Raw genomic sequence first — 16,839 nt, 5'->3', positions numbered from 1 at the left:
GTTGAGGCGTTTCCAGACCATGCCCATGACCTCAGCAAATGCCACCACGTTAAAGGTGAGGTCAGCGATCTCTGACATCAGCGAGGAGGAGGGGCCCCACGGGTCGTTGGAGGTCGCCTCGCGCACCTGGTTGAGGGGGGAGGGGTATTGGAATGAGAGAAAGAGGTATCACACACCAGGTTTAGAAAAGGGGTGTGGGGGGTAATATTTCGGTCAACATTTTACCTATAATGAGGGGCTGCCTTCTCCCCAGTGTAGCAGGTGTGTAAGGTAGGGGCTACCAATAATGTATAAAGGCTTTGTAAGTAGTCAATAAAACATGAATGAACATGTATCAATTCATAGCTGAGTGTGGGACCATCAAACTGAATAGCTAGCTAGCTCCCTTACATTACACCACAGTGTTACCTTACATTACACCACAATGTTACCTGATATTACACCACAGTGTTACCTTACATTACACCACAATGTTACCTGATATTACACCACAGTGTTACCTTACATTACACCACAATGTTACCTGATATTACACCACAGTGTTACCTTACATTACACCACAATGTTACCTGATATTACACCACAGTGTTACCTTACATTACACCACAATGTTACCTGATATTACACCACAGTGTTACCTTACATTACACCACAATGTTACCTGATATTACACCACAGTGTTACCTTACATTACACCACAATGTTACCTGATATTACACCACAGTGTTACCTGATATTAGACCACAGTGTTACCTTACATTACACCACAATGTTACCTGATATTACACCACAGTGTTACCTTACATTACACCACAATGTTACCTGATATTACACCACAGTGTTACCTTACATTACACCACAATGTTACCTGATATTACACCACAGTGTTACCTGATATTACACCACAGTGTTACCTGATATTACACCACAGTGTTACCTGATATTACACCACAGTGTTACCTGATATTAGACCACAGTGTTACCTTACATTACACCACAGTGTTACCCGATGGTTAAATAACCAGGTGGAAACACACAACAGGCAAACAAACCTTACTACAACACAGTAGAGTTAGTATAGTTAGTTACAGTCACCTTGATCTCTGCCTCAGAGTAGTTGTGAACAATGTTCTTCACCTGGCGACGCAACGCTGAGGTTGTCATGGTGACTGGTGTTGGGGGGTGGAGTTAGGGGTGTAAGGTAAATGTTAAAGGGGGTGGGGTAAGGGGGGTGGATGAGGGGGAGGAGGTAGTTGAGGTGGTAGAGTCTCCGCTCTTTGGAGAGGGGGTCAGAGGCACCACTGTAGGAGGGAGGAGGAGAGAGAGAGAGAGAGAGAGAGAGAGAGAGAGAGAGAGAGAGAGAGAGAGAGAGAGACAGAGACAGAGACAGAGACAGAGACAGAGACAGAGACAGAGACAGAGACAGAGACAGAGAGAGAGAGAGAGAGAGAGAGAGAGAGAGAGAGAGAGAGAGAGAGAGAGAGAGAGAGAGAGAGAGAGAGAGAGAGAAAAGAAAGTGAGAAAGAGAGCGTGATAGACACAGACAGACAATTAAACTCTTTAAAATAACAATTAAAATGTGTTAATACAAGTCAATCATTATCAACTCAACTGCTCCTTAGTTAATTAGCTAATTAGCCAGTAACACGACTACTAAACACTTTAACTGTTCCTTGGTTAATTAGCTTATTATCCAGTAATATGACTACTAAACACTTCAATCAACTCAATCCAACTCAATCATCAAGTTTGCAGACGACACAAAAGTAGTAGGCTTGATTACCAACAATGACGAGACAGCCTACAGGGAGGTGGTGAGGGCTCTAGGAGTGTGGTGCCGGGAAAAGAACCTCTCACTCAACGTCAACAAAACAAAGGAGATGATCATGGACTTCAGGAAACAGCAGAGGGTGCACCCCCCTATCCACATCGACGGGACCGCAGTGGAGAAGGTGGCAAGCTTCAAGTTCCTCGCCGTACACATCACTGACAAACTGAAATGGTCCACCCACACAGACAGTGTGGTGAAGAAGGCGCAACAGCGCCTCTTCAACCTCAGGAGGCTGAAGAAATTTGGCTTGGCACATAAAACCCTCACAAACTTTTACAGATGCACAATTGAGAGAATCCTATTGGGCTGTATCACCACCTGGTACGGCAACTGCACCGCCCGCAACTGCAGGGCTCTCCAGAGGGTGGTGCGGTCTGCGGAACGCATTACCGGGGGCAAACTACCCGCCCTCCAGGACACCTACAGCACCCAATGTCACAGGAAGGCCAAAAAGATCATCAAGGACAACAACCAACCGAGCCACTGCCTGTTCACCCCGCTATCATCCAGAAGGCGAGGTCAATACAGGTGCATCAAAGCTGGGACCGAGAGACTGAAAAACAGCTTCTAACTCAAGGCGATCAGACTGTTAAATAGCCTTCACTAGCACATTAGAGGCTGCTGCCTATATACATAGATTAGAAATCACTGGCCACTTTAATAAATGGAACACTAGTCACTTTAATAATGTTTACATATCTTGCACTACTCATCTCATATGTATATACTGTATTCTATACTATAATATTCTACTGTATCTTAGTCTATGTCGCTCTGTCATTGCTCGTCCATATATTTATGTATATATTCTTAATTCCATTGCTTTACTTAGTTTTGTGTGTATTGGGTATATGTTGTAAATTGTTAGATATTACTGCACTGTTGGAGCTAGAAGCACAAGCATTACGCTACACCCGCAATAACATCTGCTAAACACGTGTATGTGACCAATACAATTTGATTTGATTTGAACTGTTCCTTGGTTAATTAATTAATTAATTATCCAGTAATATGACTACTAAACACTAACTGTTCCTTAGTTAATTAGCTAATTATCCAGTAATATGACTACTAAACACTAACTGTTCCTTGGTTAATTAGCTAATTATCCAGTAATATGACTACTAAACACTTCAACTGTTCCTTAGTTAATTAGCTAATTATCCAGTAATATGACTACTAAACACTAACTGTTCCTTAGTTAATTAGCTAATTATCCAGTAATATGACTACTTAACACTTTAACTGTTCCTTGGTTAATTAGCTAATTATCCAGTAATATGACTACTTAACACTAACTGTTCCTTGGTTAATTAGCTAATTATCCAGTAATATGACTACTTAACACTAACTGTTCCTTGGTTAATTAGCTAATTATCCAGTAATATGACTACTAAACACTAACTGTTCCTTAGTTAATTAGCTAATTATCCAGTAATATGACTACTAAACACTAACTGTCCCTTGGTTAATTAGCTAATTATCCAGTAATATGACTACTAAACACTAACTGTTCCTTGGTTAATTAGCTAATTATCCAGTAATATGACTACTAAACACTAACTGTTCCTTGGTTAATTAGCTAATTATCCAGTAATATGACTACTAAACACTAACTGTTCCTTGGTTAATTAGCTAATTATCCAGTAATATGACTACTAAACACTTTAACTGTTCCTTGGTTAATTAGCTAATTATCCAGTAATATGACTACTTAACACTTTAACTGTTCCTTAGTTAATTAGCTAATTATCCAGTAATATGACTACTAAACACTTTAACTGTTCCTTGGTTAATTAGCTAATTATCCAGTAATATGACTACTTAACACTTTAACTGTTCCTTGGTTAATTAGCTAATTATCCAGTAATATGACTACTAAACACTTTAACTGTTCCTTAGTTAATTAGCTAATTATCCAGTAATATGACTACTAAACACTTCTAACTAAATGTTATTTGCTGACAGGAGAGATAGGAGTCTCTTCTTGATCCTGTTTGTTAGATTATTGGCCAGCGTCCGAATTGGAACCTTATTCCCTGTATAGTGTACCATATTCCATATAGTGAACTACTTTTAACAAGCGCCCTACAGGTCCTGGTCAAAAGTAGTGCACTTTAATGGGAATGGGGTGCCATTTGGGACGAACCCTGAAGAGACTAGATTGCTTTATTCTCCTGTCGCCCAATACTGCAGACCTAGGATCAGTTTCCTGCAACAAATTCAGATTTAACCATTAGATACGAACCTAACCACTGATCTAGGACCAGATTACACTCCGATAATCCTAACCTAAACCATTAGATACTAACCTAACCACTGATCTAGGATCAGTTTACACTTCCCCTAATTCTATCCTGAACCATTAGAGGGGAAAACACATAACTGAACTTAGATCAGAGTGTCGGAGAAACTTCATTCTACTTGTCAACAGGAAGTAGGTCATAAAAAAGTGCCACTATTTATGTGTCTGGCAGAGCTTGGTCTTATCCAGGCCAACACACACACACACACACACATACGCACGCACGCACACACACACACACACACACACACACACACACACACACCCCCCACACACACACACACACCGTAACCCACTTTCACATCTAAACTAATATATTACCAGAGACATGAGAGACTTCATCTCTTAAGAGCTCAAACTGTTCTTTCTCTCCTCTGTGTCTGGCTCCTGTGTACTTCAGACTGTGTTCACATCACAATTAACCCATTAAACCAGTGTATCTCAATCCTGGTCCTGGGGACCCAAAGGGGTGATCATTTAGTTTTAGCCTCAGCACTACACACCTGGTCCCACTAATCAAAGGTTTGATGATGAGTTGATTAGTGGAATCAGGCGTGTTGCCCAATTATTGGCTCAGTGGGCTAACAGGGTCATTAGTTAGTTCTATATTTCAAATGTCCTCCTATAGGATGGCTTGTTCTACAGCCGTCCTCCAATAGGATGTTAGGATGAACAGAACAGTCACAGAATGCTTTGTCCTGCAGTAGTGCTGACTTCAGCAATATCACTGAAGAACTGCAATACACACTGAGAGAGAGAGGAGAGAGAGGGGAGAGGAGAGGAGAGACAGGGGAGAGGAGAGAGAGGAAAGAGAGAAGAGATAGGGGGAGAGAGAGAGAGAGGGAGAGAGGAGAGAGAGGAGAGGAGAGAGAGAGGAAATAGAGAAGAGAGAGGGAGAAGAGAGAGAGAAGAGAGAGAGGAGAGAAAGAGGGAAAGGAGAGAGGAGAGAGGGAGAGGAGAGAGAGAAGAGAGAGAGGAGAGAGAGAAGAGAGAGAGGAGAGAGAGGACAGACAGACAGACTTGAGGACACAGAGAAAATAAAGAATGGAAACATCAGCAGTTCAATCAGTATCACCTTTCTGACAAATCATCTCCAGCTCTCTCTCACACACACACACACACACACACACACACACACACACACACACACACACACACACACAGTCTTGTACAGCTAATCTTGTGGGGACACACAATTCAGTCCCATTCAAAATCCTATTTTCCCCTAACCATAAACCTAACCCTAGCTCCTAACCCTAACCCTTAACATCATTCTAACCCTAACACTAATTCTAACCTTAACCCTAAACCCCCTAGAAATAGCATTTGACCTCGTGGGGACTAACAAAATGTCCACAGTTGGTCAAATTTTGTTAAACACGTCCCACACACACCTCCTTTCCATGCAGCAGCCCACTATAGGTTACTAGGGGCCCCCGACAAAAACAAGAAATATATATAAACTTAGTCGGGGTCTCAACTTACTGTTGACAGTTAGAAAAGTGCAATTTCGAAATGTGGTTGTTCATCAGCAGTGTTTCTCTTGTTGTCAGTCACTGAATTAGCCCATGTCAGGTAAGGTAGTCTACCCAGCTATCTAACCCTTGTTGTAGGCCTAATCATCACCACATTACCACAGAGCCCTGACCTCCAGGGTGCCCCCATTGATTGTATTAGTCACTCTCACACAGATATCACTAAAACGTTCTGCCCTCGAGGTGGGGAGGTGCCCCCTGACCAAATCTCGCTTAGGGCCCCCAAAACGCTAGAGGAGGCACTGACTACTAAACTACCAAAGCATTCATGCAAATATTCTTACGCAACGCAATGTGCTCATTGTCCAATCTGAGCTGTCAAAAAAACATGGCCACACTAACCAACCCTCAAATTGCCTACAATACCTATACAGCACACCGCTTTTGTTGCAAAAATAAACTGCAGAATAATGTAAAACGAACTAATAGCCAATCGAAATCATCCAAGTTTAGCTTTAGTTTAGCTTTGGCTATATTTAAATATCGCAGTAAACTATGATTTGTTTTATGTCGCGGTAGCCTAAAAACCCAGATAGCCAATGGGCTTAGTTTACCGCATTCTGTCCGTTCCGCTTACCTCTGCCATGATCACCTCCCTCCTCCTACACCAGGCACCATCCTCCTCTCCGCTCCTTCCCTCTCTCGCTCTCTCCCTCTCTCTGCAGTGTAGGTATTCCCCCAGTAGTATTAAACCACCGGTATCAGCAGCACTGAACCGTAACACAGAGATGCAGCGAGCAAGGGAGCTATCGGTAGGCTACTCCCGAAACATGCAGGTTGATGACTGAGGACAGACGAGCAGAAAGCAGTGCTCCAGCCCCGTGCGTGGAACGGCAGTGGAATTCCGAAGGGACGTGTAGTCTGTTCCTTTTACAACGGTCGGGTGAAGTTGGGATGCACGAGGCGGGCAGCAACCGTGACATCCGCATAGGACAACCAACGGCATGGCACACTCACGCGCCCACTCACACACGCACGCATGCATGGCAGGTACGCATACGCACAGCTCACAGAGAGAGAGAGAGAGAGAGAGAGAGAGAGAAGGGGGCGGGATGGGGGTGGATACTGGGTAGTGGGTAGCATGCAGTCAGCGTTTAACCCACACTCCTCCTCCTCAGAATCAGTATGTGTGAGGGAGCTAGGTAAGACAACCACATCTCTCAGTCATAATAAGGAAACCAAGACAGTAAGTTCACAAAGCAAGTTTATTGATGTCATAGTGAGAAAATAAACCTCTGCACCTGTGATGGATTCTCAGTACAAAGGTGTGTGTTAAGGAGGAAGAGGGGAATCTATTTAAGTTGGACATTGGGATCAGAGAGCTGTGTGTGTGTGTGTGTGTGTGTCAGCTCACAGCCTGTCCCTCTGCAGCCTCATCCAACAGCACACACAGAGAGTCCACTAAGCCTTCCATTAGAATATACACCTGGAAGAGAAAGAGAGAGAGACAGAGAGAGAGAGAGAGAGAGAGACAGAGAGAGGGAGAGAGAGGGAGAGAGAGAGAGAGACAGAGAGAGAGAGAGAGAGAGAGAGAGAGAGAGACAGAGAGAGGGAGAGAGAGGGAGAGAGAGACAATATGAGAGAAAGAGAGAGAGAGAGAGAAAGGGGGGGGAGAGAGAGAGACAGAGAAAGAAAGAGAGAGAGAACCACTTTTGTTTATTATCTACTTCACTTGCTTTGGCAAAGTAAACATACAGTACCAGTAAAAAGTTTAAGAACATCTACTCATTCAAGGGTTTTTCTTTATTTTTATTTTTATACCATTTTCTACATTGTAGAATAATAGTGAAGACATCAAAACGATGAAATAACACATATGGAATCATGTAGTAACCCAAAAAGTGTTAAACAAATCAAACATATACAGTATAACAGTGTACTAGCCTGCTGGTGCAGCTGTCTCCTGTATTTGTCCTGTAGTTCAGGCTCTACAGTAGAGTCAGTGTGGTGGTCCTGGTAGTATAGTATAGTATAGTATAGTATAGTATAGTATAGTATAGTATAGTATTACAGTGTACTAGCCTGTTGATGCAGCTGTCTCCTGTATTTGTCCTGTAGTTCAGGCTCTACGGTAGAGTCAGTGTGGTGGTCCTGGTAGTATAGTATAGTATAGTATAGTATAACAGTGTACTAGCCTGTTGATGCAGCTGTCTCCTGTATTTGTCCTGTAGTTCAGGCTCTACGGTAGAGTCAGTGAGGTGGTCCTGATAGTCACTCTCAGGGCTGGCTGTGGTGGAGGAGAGCTCTCTGCCTGGTTCTTTACCAGACTTACCTCCAGGACGCTTCCCCCCCACCACCTCCTCACGACCCTTCTTCTTACTGCCTGGACGCTCCTGGAAGAGAGAGCACAGGAGGCTGCTGAGGGGGAGGACGGCTCATAATAATGGCGAAACTGAGCAAATGGAATGGCATCAAACACCTGGAAACCATGTATTTGATACCATTTCCACTTATACCGCTCCAGCCATTAACACGAGCCCATCCCCCTCCCAATTAAGGTGCCACCAACCTGTGGAAGAGAGGGATGGGGGGAAGAGTAAGAGAGGGATGGGGGAGGAGGGAGAGAGAAGGATAGGTTAAAAAGAGAGATGGTCGGAGGGAGGGAGGGAGAGAGAGAGTGATGGGTTATAGAGAGAGATGGTCGGAGGGACGGAGGGGAGGGAGGGAGGGAGGGAGGGAGAGAGAGAGGGAGGGAGGGATGGTTAGAGAGAGAGATGGTCGGAGGGATGGAGGGAGAGAGAGCGGGATGGGTTAAAAAAAGAGATGGTCGGAGAGAGGGAGAGAGGAGGGAGGGAGGGAGGGATGGTTAGAGAGAGAGATGGTCGGAGGGAGGGAGGGAGGGAGAGAGAGAGGGATGGGTTAAAAAGAGAGATGGTCGGAGAGAGGGAGGGAGGGAGGGATGGATGGTTAGAGAGAGAGATGGTCGGAGGGAGGGAGGGAGGGAGGGAGAGAGAGAGGGATGGGTGGAGGGAGGGAGATGGGCGGGTTATAGAGAGATTCACTATTTGCTCACCTCTTGGCCACAGCACAGTAGACTATATGATTCAAGACATTGACCCTTTCTCTCTCAGCTCATTCACCGTCAAGCCACTAACACCTCTGTCTGATCACAGACAAATTACGTTGTTCCTCAAAAGAACAGACATGGAAACAACCACACATTCACAGCCCAGTAAGCTGTACAAATTCATACAGATGGGCCTAAAAAACAGCACAGAAGAATACCAGAAAGCAACCAGTAACCAAAATATCCAAACACTCTTAGATAACTTTCTGGATACCACTTCCACTCACAGTAAAGAAGGCATCAATCTAGCAGTAAAAAACATCAACTATATATTCAGGCAAACGGCAAAAGAAGCACAACTGAAATGGATAAAAAACAAAACAAAAAAGACAACTGGTTTGATGCAGATTGTAAAATTATAAGGAAAAAACCTAGAACACTATCAAACCAAAAGCACAGAGACCCAAATAATGGTGAATTACGCCTTCATTACTGTGAGACTTTAAAACTAATAAACATACACTCAGAACCAAAAAAGCACAGTACAACAGCAAGCAGCTGACACTAATTGAGGAGTCCATAAACACAAACAACTTCTGGCAAAATTGGAAATACCTAAAACAGTCGAAACTAGAGGAATTAGCGATACAAAATGGTGACATATGGACAACCCATTTTAAAACACTCCACAACACCGTTCAAATTGATGCAAATGCAGAACAATGCCAAATTCCTGAGAAGTTGAAGGGATTAGAAAAAGCTATAAAGGACAATCAAAATACATCGGACCAGGAGCTCTATAAGAAACTTCAGGACCTCAAATTAAAAAAAGCATGCAGACCTGATGGCATCCTAAATGAGATGCTCAAATTCACTAGTTCAACATTTCAATTGGCTATATTAAAACTGTTTAATTTGATCCTGAGTGTAGGTTATTTCCCTGACATCTGGAATCAAGGACTCATAACCCCAATCTTTAAGAATGGAGACAAATTTGACCCAAACAATTACAGAGGCATTTGTGTGAACAGTAACCTGGGGAAGGTTTTCTGTAGTACTATAAATGTAAGAGTTGTAAACTTCCTTCATCAGCACAATATCTTGAGTGAAAGCCAAATTGGATTTATACCAAAACATCGCACGACCAATCATATTTACACACCTGATAGATAAACATGTCCACCAAAATAATACCAAAATGTACGCTTGCTTTATCGACTTCCAAAAAGCATTTGATTCTATTTGGCATACAGGACTGTTCTACAAAGTCATTGAAAGTGGTGTAGGGGGTAAAACATACGACATAATTAAATCAATGTATACTGGCAATACGTGCAGCATCAAACAGAACTGAATTCTTTAACCAGGGGCGGGGCCTTCGCCAGGGTTGCAATCTGAGCCCTGCTCTCTTCAATATTTACATCAACGAATTGGCCACTATTCTAGAAAAAGACCTGGGCCCTGGCAGTAAACCCCAAAAATACAAAAATAATGATTTTCCAGAGAAGATCCAGATCTCAGGGAATTAGACCAAAGTTCTCAATTGGTACAACATGCAGTCGTGGTCAAAAGTTTTGAGAATGACACAAGTATTGGTCTTCACAAAGTTTGCTGCTTCAGTGTTTTTAGATATTTTTGTCAGATGTTACTATGGTATAGTGAAGTATAATTACAAGCATTCCATAAGTGTCAAAGGCTTTTATTGACAATTACATTAAGTTTATGGAAAGAGTCAATATTTGCAGTGTTGACCCTTCTTGTTCAAGACCTCTGCAATCCGCCCTGGCATGCTGTCAATTAACTTCTGGGCCCCATCCTGACTGATGGCAGCCCATTCTTGCATAATCAATGCTTGGAGTTTGTCAGAATTTGTGGGTTTTTGTTTGTCCACCCGCCTCTTGAGGATTGCCCACAAGTTCTCAATGGGATTAAGGTCTGGGGAGTTTCCTGGCCATGGACCCAAAATTTCGATGTTTTGTTCCCCGAGCCACTTAGTTATCACTTTTGCCTTATGGCTAAGTGCTCCATCATGCTGGAAAAGGCATTGTTCGTCACCAAACTGTTCTTGGATGGTTGGGAGAAGTTGCTCTCGGAGGATGTGTTGGTACCATTCTTTATTCATGGCTGTGTTCTTAGGCAAAATTGTGAGTGAGCCCATTCCCTTGGCTGAGAAGCAACCCCACACATGAATGGTCTCAGGATGCTTTACTGTTGGCATGACACAGGACTGATGGTAGCGCTCACCTTGTCTTCTCCGGACAAGCTTTTTTCCGGATGCCCCAAACAATTGGAAAGGGGATACATCAGAGAAAATGACTTTACCCCAGTCCTCAGCAGTCCAATCCCTGTTGTACCTTTTGCAGAATATCAGTCTGTCCCTGATGTTTTTCCTGGAGAGAAGTGGCTTCCTCGCTGCCCTTCTTGACATCAGGCTATCCTCCAAAAGTATTCGCCTCACTGTGCGTGCAGATGCACTCACACCTGCCTGCTGCCATTCCTGAGCAAGCTCTGCACTGGTGGTGCCCTGATCCCGCAGCTGAATCAACTTTAGGAGACGGTCCTGGCGCTTGCTGGACTTTCTTGGGCGCCCTGAAGCCTTCTTCACAACAATTGAACCTCTCTCCTTGAAGTTCTTGATGATCCGATAAATGGTTGATTTAGGTGCAATCTTACTAGCAAAAATATCCTTTCCTGTGAAGTGCAAAGCAATGATGACGGCACGTGTTTCCTTGCAGGTAACCATGGTTAACAGAGGAAGAACAATGATTTTAAGCACCACCCTCCTTTTAAAGCTTCCAGTCTGTTATTCCTAACTCAATCAGCATGACAGAGTGATCTCCAGTTCTTGTCCTCGTCAACACTCTCACCTGTGTTAACGAGAGAATCACTGACATGATGTCAGCTGGTCCTTTTGTGGCAGGGCTGAAATGCAGTGGAAATGTTTTTGGGGAATAAGTTCATTTTCATGGCAAAGAGGGACTTTGCAATTAATTGCAATTCATCTGATCACTCTTCATAACATTCTGGAGTATATGCAAATTGCCATCATAAAAACTGAGGCAGCAGACTTTGTGAAAATTAATATTTGTGTCATTCTCAAAACTTTTGACCACGACTGTATATAGAGTACTGCACACACTACAATACTTAGGTTTAAAAATAAGCACAACTGGACACCTTAATGAGGAAGTGAATGAACTGAGAGAGAAAGCACGCAGGGCATTCTACGCCATTAAAAAACACATTTGAATGTAAATACCTATTAATATTTGGCTAAAACTAATTGAATGTGTCATTGAACCAATTGCACTTTATGGCAGTGAGGTGTGGGGTCCACTTGCAAAACAAGATTTCACCCAACAGGACAAACACCCAATTGAAACCCTGCATGCAGAGTTCTGTAAGATTCTCCTACATGTCCAGAGGAAAACTACAAACAATGGATGCAGTGCAGAATTAGGCCAATATCCACTAGTAATAAAAACTCAAAAAATAGCAATTAAGTTTTGGAAACATCTATAATACAGTGAGCCCCTCTCATATCATTACCAAGCCCTGCAATGCCAAGAGATAAGCAAAGAAAAGAGTCCCCTCATCCAGCTGGTTCAGAGGCTGAGTTCACAAACCTGTTCTACTAACACACTGAAGCCTCAGGACCAGAACATCCAATCAATCAGAATAAACCAAATTACAACACAGTCAAAACAAAACTACACTACTTATTGGGAAACACAAGCGCAAAGCAAAATGCAGTGCTATCTGGCCCTAAATCGACAGTACACCATGGCAAACTATTTGACCATGGTTACTGATCACAACCTTAGAAAAACCATGACAAAGTACAGGCTCAGTGAGCACAGCCTTTCCATTGAGAAGGGTAGACACAGGAAAACCTGGCTCCCCGTAGAAGAAAGGCTGTGTAACCACTGCACCACGGCAGAACCCGAGACAGAGCCGCATTTCCTGGAAATGACACTCTCTAATTGTTTTACATTTTTGGCATTTTGTCAAAAATGTAAAACAATTAGAGAGTGTCATTTCCCCAAATTTGAAACTCTTATTCAAGACCACGCTGATGAGAATAGGCTACCCGTCCTGTTGGGGGAGGACGCAGAGAGCTGTGGGTTGGCAGCGCACTACATTGCTGCCTGCCATAAGATGAGGGACAGTGTCTGACAGACCAACCAACCTGCACATGTCCGCTATGCTTATTGTTATTGTTATTGTTCAATGTATTGTTATTTTGACCCTTGATTATTGTTGTTACTGTTGTCCCGTTGACAATATTGATTATTATTATTTTAATTATGTTCATATTGTAAATCTCCAAATATGAACATTGTTAGGTCATGCCAATAAAGCACATTTATTTGAATTGAATTGAGAGAGAAAGAAAGAGAGAAAGAGAGAGAGAGCGAGAGAGAGAGAAAGAGAGAGAGAGAAAGAACAAGCTAGTGAAATAGACAGAGAGAGACATAAATGGAGAGAGGGAGAGCGAGAGAGACAGAAAGAGAGAGAGAGAGCAAGAGAGCGAGAGAGAGAGAAAGAGAGAGAGTGAGAGAGTGAGAGAGCAAGAGAGAGAGAGAGAGAGAGAATGAACCCAGATTGGGAAAGAGAGAGAGAGAGAGAGAGAGAGAGAGAGAGAGAGAGAGAGAGAGATCCCTCAGAGTCTCTCAGAGCGTTCACAGTCAGCCCACTGACACCCCTTTCAGACCACAGCAAAATCACAGTCTACTTGAACAGAGCAATACTCAATCATGAGGCATCAAAGCCAAAGGAACTGAATAATATTAAGAAATGCTATAGATGGAAGGAAAGTAGTGTTGAAACAACAAATTCAATCCATTCTAGACAACTTCCTGGACAAAATGTTCCACTGTAATAGTGAAGGTGTAAACTTGGCAGTAGAACACCTAAACAGTATATTTGACCTCTCAGCTTCCCTATCAAATCTAAAAATCTCTAACAGAAAACCAAAGAAAAGTAACAACAGTGATAAATGGATTGATGAAGAATGCAAAAACCTAAGAAAGAAATTGAGAAACCTATCCAACCAAAAACATAGAGACCCAGAAAACCTGAGCCTATGCCTTCACTATGGTGAATCACTAAAACAATACAGAAATACACTACGGAAAAAGAAGGAACAGCATGTCAGAAATCAGCTCAATGTAACAGAAGAATCCATAGACTCTAACCACTTCTGGGAAAATTGGAAAACACTAAACAAACAACAACACGAGAGCTATCTATCCAAAACGGAGATGTACGGGTAAACCACTTCCACAATCTTTTTGGCCCTATAACAGAGAACAAACAGCAAAAAAATATACATGATCAAATGCAAATCTTAGAATCAACTATTAAAGACTACCAGAACCCACTGGATTCTCCAATTACATTGAATGAACTACAGGACAAAATACAAACCCTCCAACCCAAAAAGTCCTGTGGTGTTGATGGTATCCCCTCAATGAAATGATAAAATATACAGACCACAAATTTCAATTAGCTATACTTAAACTCTTTAACATCATCCTTAGCTCTGGCATCTTCCCCAATATTTGGAACCAAGGACTGATCACCCCAATCCACAAAAGTGGAGACAAATTTGACCCCAATAACTACCGTGGATATGCGTCAACAGCAACCTTGGGAAAATCCTCTGCATTATCATTAACAGCAGACTAGTTCATTTCCTCAGTGAAAACAATGTACTGAGCAAATGTCAAATTGGCTTTTTACCAAATTACCGTACAACAGACCACGTATTCACCCTGCACACCCTAATTGACAAACAAACAAACCAAAACAAAGGTAAAGTCTTCTCATGCTTTGTTGATTTCAAAAAAAGCTTTGACTCAATTTGGCATGAGGGTCTGCTATACAAATTGATGGAAAGTGGGGTTGGGGGAAAAACATACGACATTATAAAATCCATGTACACAAACAACAAGTGTGCGGTTAAAATTGGCAAAAACACACACATTTCTTTCAACAGGGCCATGGGGGTGAGACAGGGATGCAGTTTAAGCCCCACCCTCTTCAACATATATATCAACGAATTCGCGAGGGCACTAGAACAGTCTGCAGCACCCGGCCTCACCCTACTAGAATCTGAAGTCAAATGTCTTCTGTTTGCTGATGATCTGGTGCTTCTGTCACCAACCAAGGAGGGCCTACAGCAGCTCCTAGATCTTCTGCACAGATTCTGTCAGACCTGGGCCCCTGACAGTAAATCTCAGTAAGACAAAAATAATGGTGTTCCAAAAGGTCCAGTTGCCAGGACCACAAATAAAAATTCCATCTAGACACCGTTGCCTAGAGCACACAAAAAACTATACATACCTTGGCCTAAACATCAGCACCACAAGTAACTTCCACAAAGCTGTGAACGATCTGAGAACAAGGCAAGAGGGCCTTCTATGCCATCAAAAGGAACATAAAAGTTGACATACCAATTAGGATCTGGCTAAAAATACTTGAATCAGTTATAGAACCCATTGCCCTTTATGGTTGTGAGGTCTGGGGTCCGCTCACCAACCAAGAATTCACAAAATGGGACAAACACCAAATTGAGACTCTGCATGCAGAATTCGTGTACAACGTAAAACACCAAATAATGCATGCAGAGTAGAATTAGGCCAATACCCGCTAATTATCAAAATCCAGAAAGAGCCGTTAAATTCTATAACCACTTAAAAGGAAGCGATTCCCCAAACCTTCCATAACAAAGCCATCACCTACAGAGATATGAACTTGGAGAAGAGTCCCCTAAGTAAGCTGGTCCTGGGGCTCTGTTCACAAACACAAACAGACCCCCACACAGCCCCAGGACAACAACAACAACAACAACACAATTAGACCCAACCAAATCATGAGAAAACAAAAAGAGAATTACTTGACACATTGGAAAGAACAAACAAAAAACAGAGCAAACTAGAATGCTATTTGGCCCTAAACAGAGAGTACACAGTGGCAGAATACCTGACCACATGTGACTACCCAAACTTAAGGAAAGCTTTGACTATGTACAGACTCAGTGAGCATAAGCCTTGCTATTGAGAAAGGCCGCCGTAGGCAGACCTGGCTCTCAAGAGAAGACAGGCTATGTGCACACTGCCCACAAAATGAGGTGGAAACTGAGCTGCACTTCCTAACCTCTTGCCAAATGAATGACCATATTAGAGACACATATTTCCCTCAGATTACAGCGATCCAATTTTGATAAACTCCCTTATCTACTGGGTGAAAAACCACAGTGTGCCATCACAGCTGCAAGATTTGTGACCTGTTGCCACAAGAAAAGGGCAACCAGTTGTGATGTCACGAGAGGCTACACAGCTTTCAGCGGGATTGCTCAAGTAGTGCAAGGAGACCAGGTTCAACCAAAACAAGGATTTTATTAAAGGTCTTGGGAAACTAACGAAAGTATAACACAATACTGTTCTCTGGTGGCTCTTAAGGGTTAACAGTTCAGGGATGTCTCTTCCACATCCAAAATCATAACTCTCCCCTCGCTCAAATAACTTTTCCCCCAGTCTTACTGTCTTCCACGTTGCAGCTAGTGGCCAACCCAGCAAAACGTCCTTCCAAATGTCCCACACGTATTTCCACAGGTCATATATCCAAAGGTGAGTATTTCCCCCAAAGGTAAGTATCTCCAAATCCTTATATTCCTCCTGGAAGTGGACGTGCAGCACTCTTGTCCTCCAGAGAGCCCAGGTTGGAGACTGTGTCTCTTCCTTCCCACCCACCCCCTCAGTGTGTCTCTTCCCTTTTCCAAACCTTTAGCTCATCAGCTCCTCATTTGTTTCCAGCTGCGTGGGAAGATTGGCCATAGAGGGTGGAGTTCTCGACCATACCAGCAGATGGAGCCATAGCTGTCTGGGTTTGCAGCCACCTCAGGGGATGTAACGTCCCTCCAGGACACAGCCTCTCGTGACATCACACAGTGAAGAACAAACACCATTGTAAATACAACCCATATTTATGTTTATTTATTTTCCCATTTGTACTTTAACTATTTGCACATTGTTACAACACTGTATATATACATAATATGACATTTGAAATGTCTTTATTCTTTTGGAACTTCTGAGTGTAATGTTTACTGTTAATATTTATTGTTTATTTCACTTTTGTTTACTATCTACTTCAC

The 16,839-nt window shown here is 42.7% G+C and overlaps 1 protein-coding gene across 1 annotated transcript in view; it reads right to left on the bottom strand.

The window, feature by feature from the left end:
• Nucleotides 1–6,858: 6,858 nt before the first annotated feature.
• Nucleotides 6,859–16,839, bottom strand: part of LOC123484186 (MYCBP-associated protein-like) — an 18,730-nt gene continuing 8,749 nt past the window's right edge. The window contains exons 11-12 of the mRNA XM_045214225.1: nt 7,694–8,004; nt 6,859–7,097 (exon numbers count right to left, since the gene is read on the bottom strand). Of these exons, the coding sequence (XP_045070160.1) occupies nt 7,738–8,004 (267 nt within the window). The 3' untranslated portion in view covers nt 6,859–7,097; nt 7,694–7,737. The remainder of the gene's footprint in view (nt 7,098–7,693; nt 8,005–16,839) is intronic.

Source organism: Coregonus clupeaformis, unplaced genomic scaffold (assembly GCF_020615455.1).
Source record: "Coregonus clupeaformis isolate EN_2021a unplaced genomic scaffold, ASM2061545v1 scaf0217, whole genome shotgun sequence".
Lineage (NCBI taxonomy): Eukaryota > Metazoa > Chordata > Actinopteri > Salmoniformes > Salmonidae > Coregonus > Coregonus clupeaformis.
Note: the sequence above shows the minus strand (reverse complement) of the source record. Positions and strands in the feature narration are given on the sequence as shown.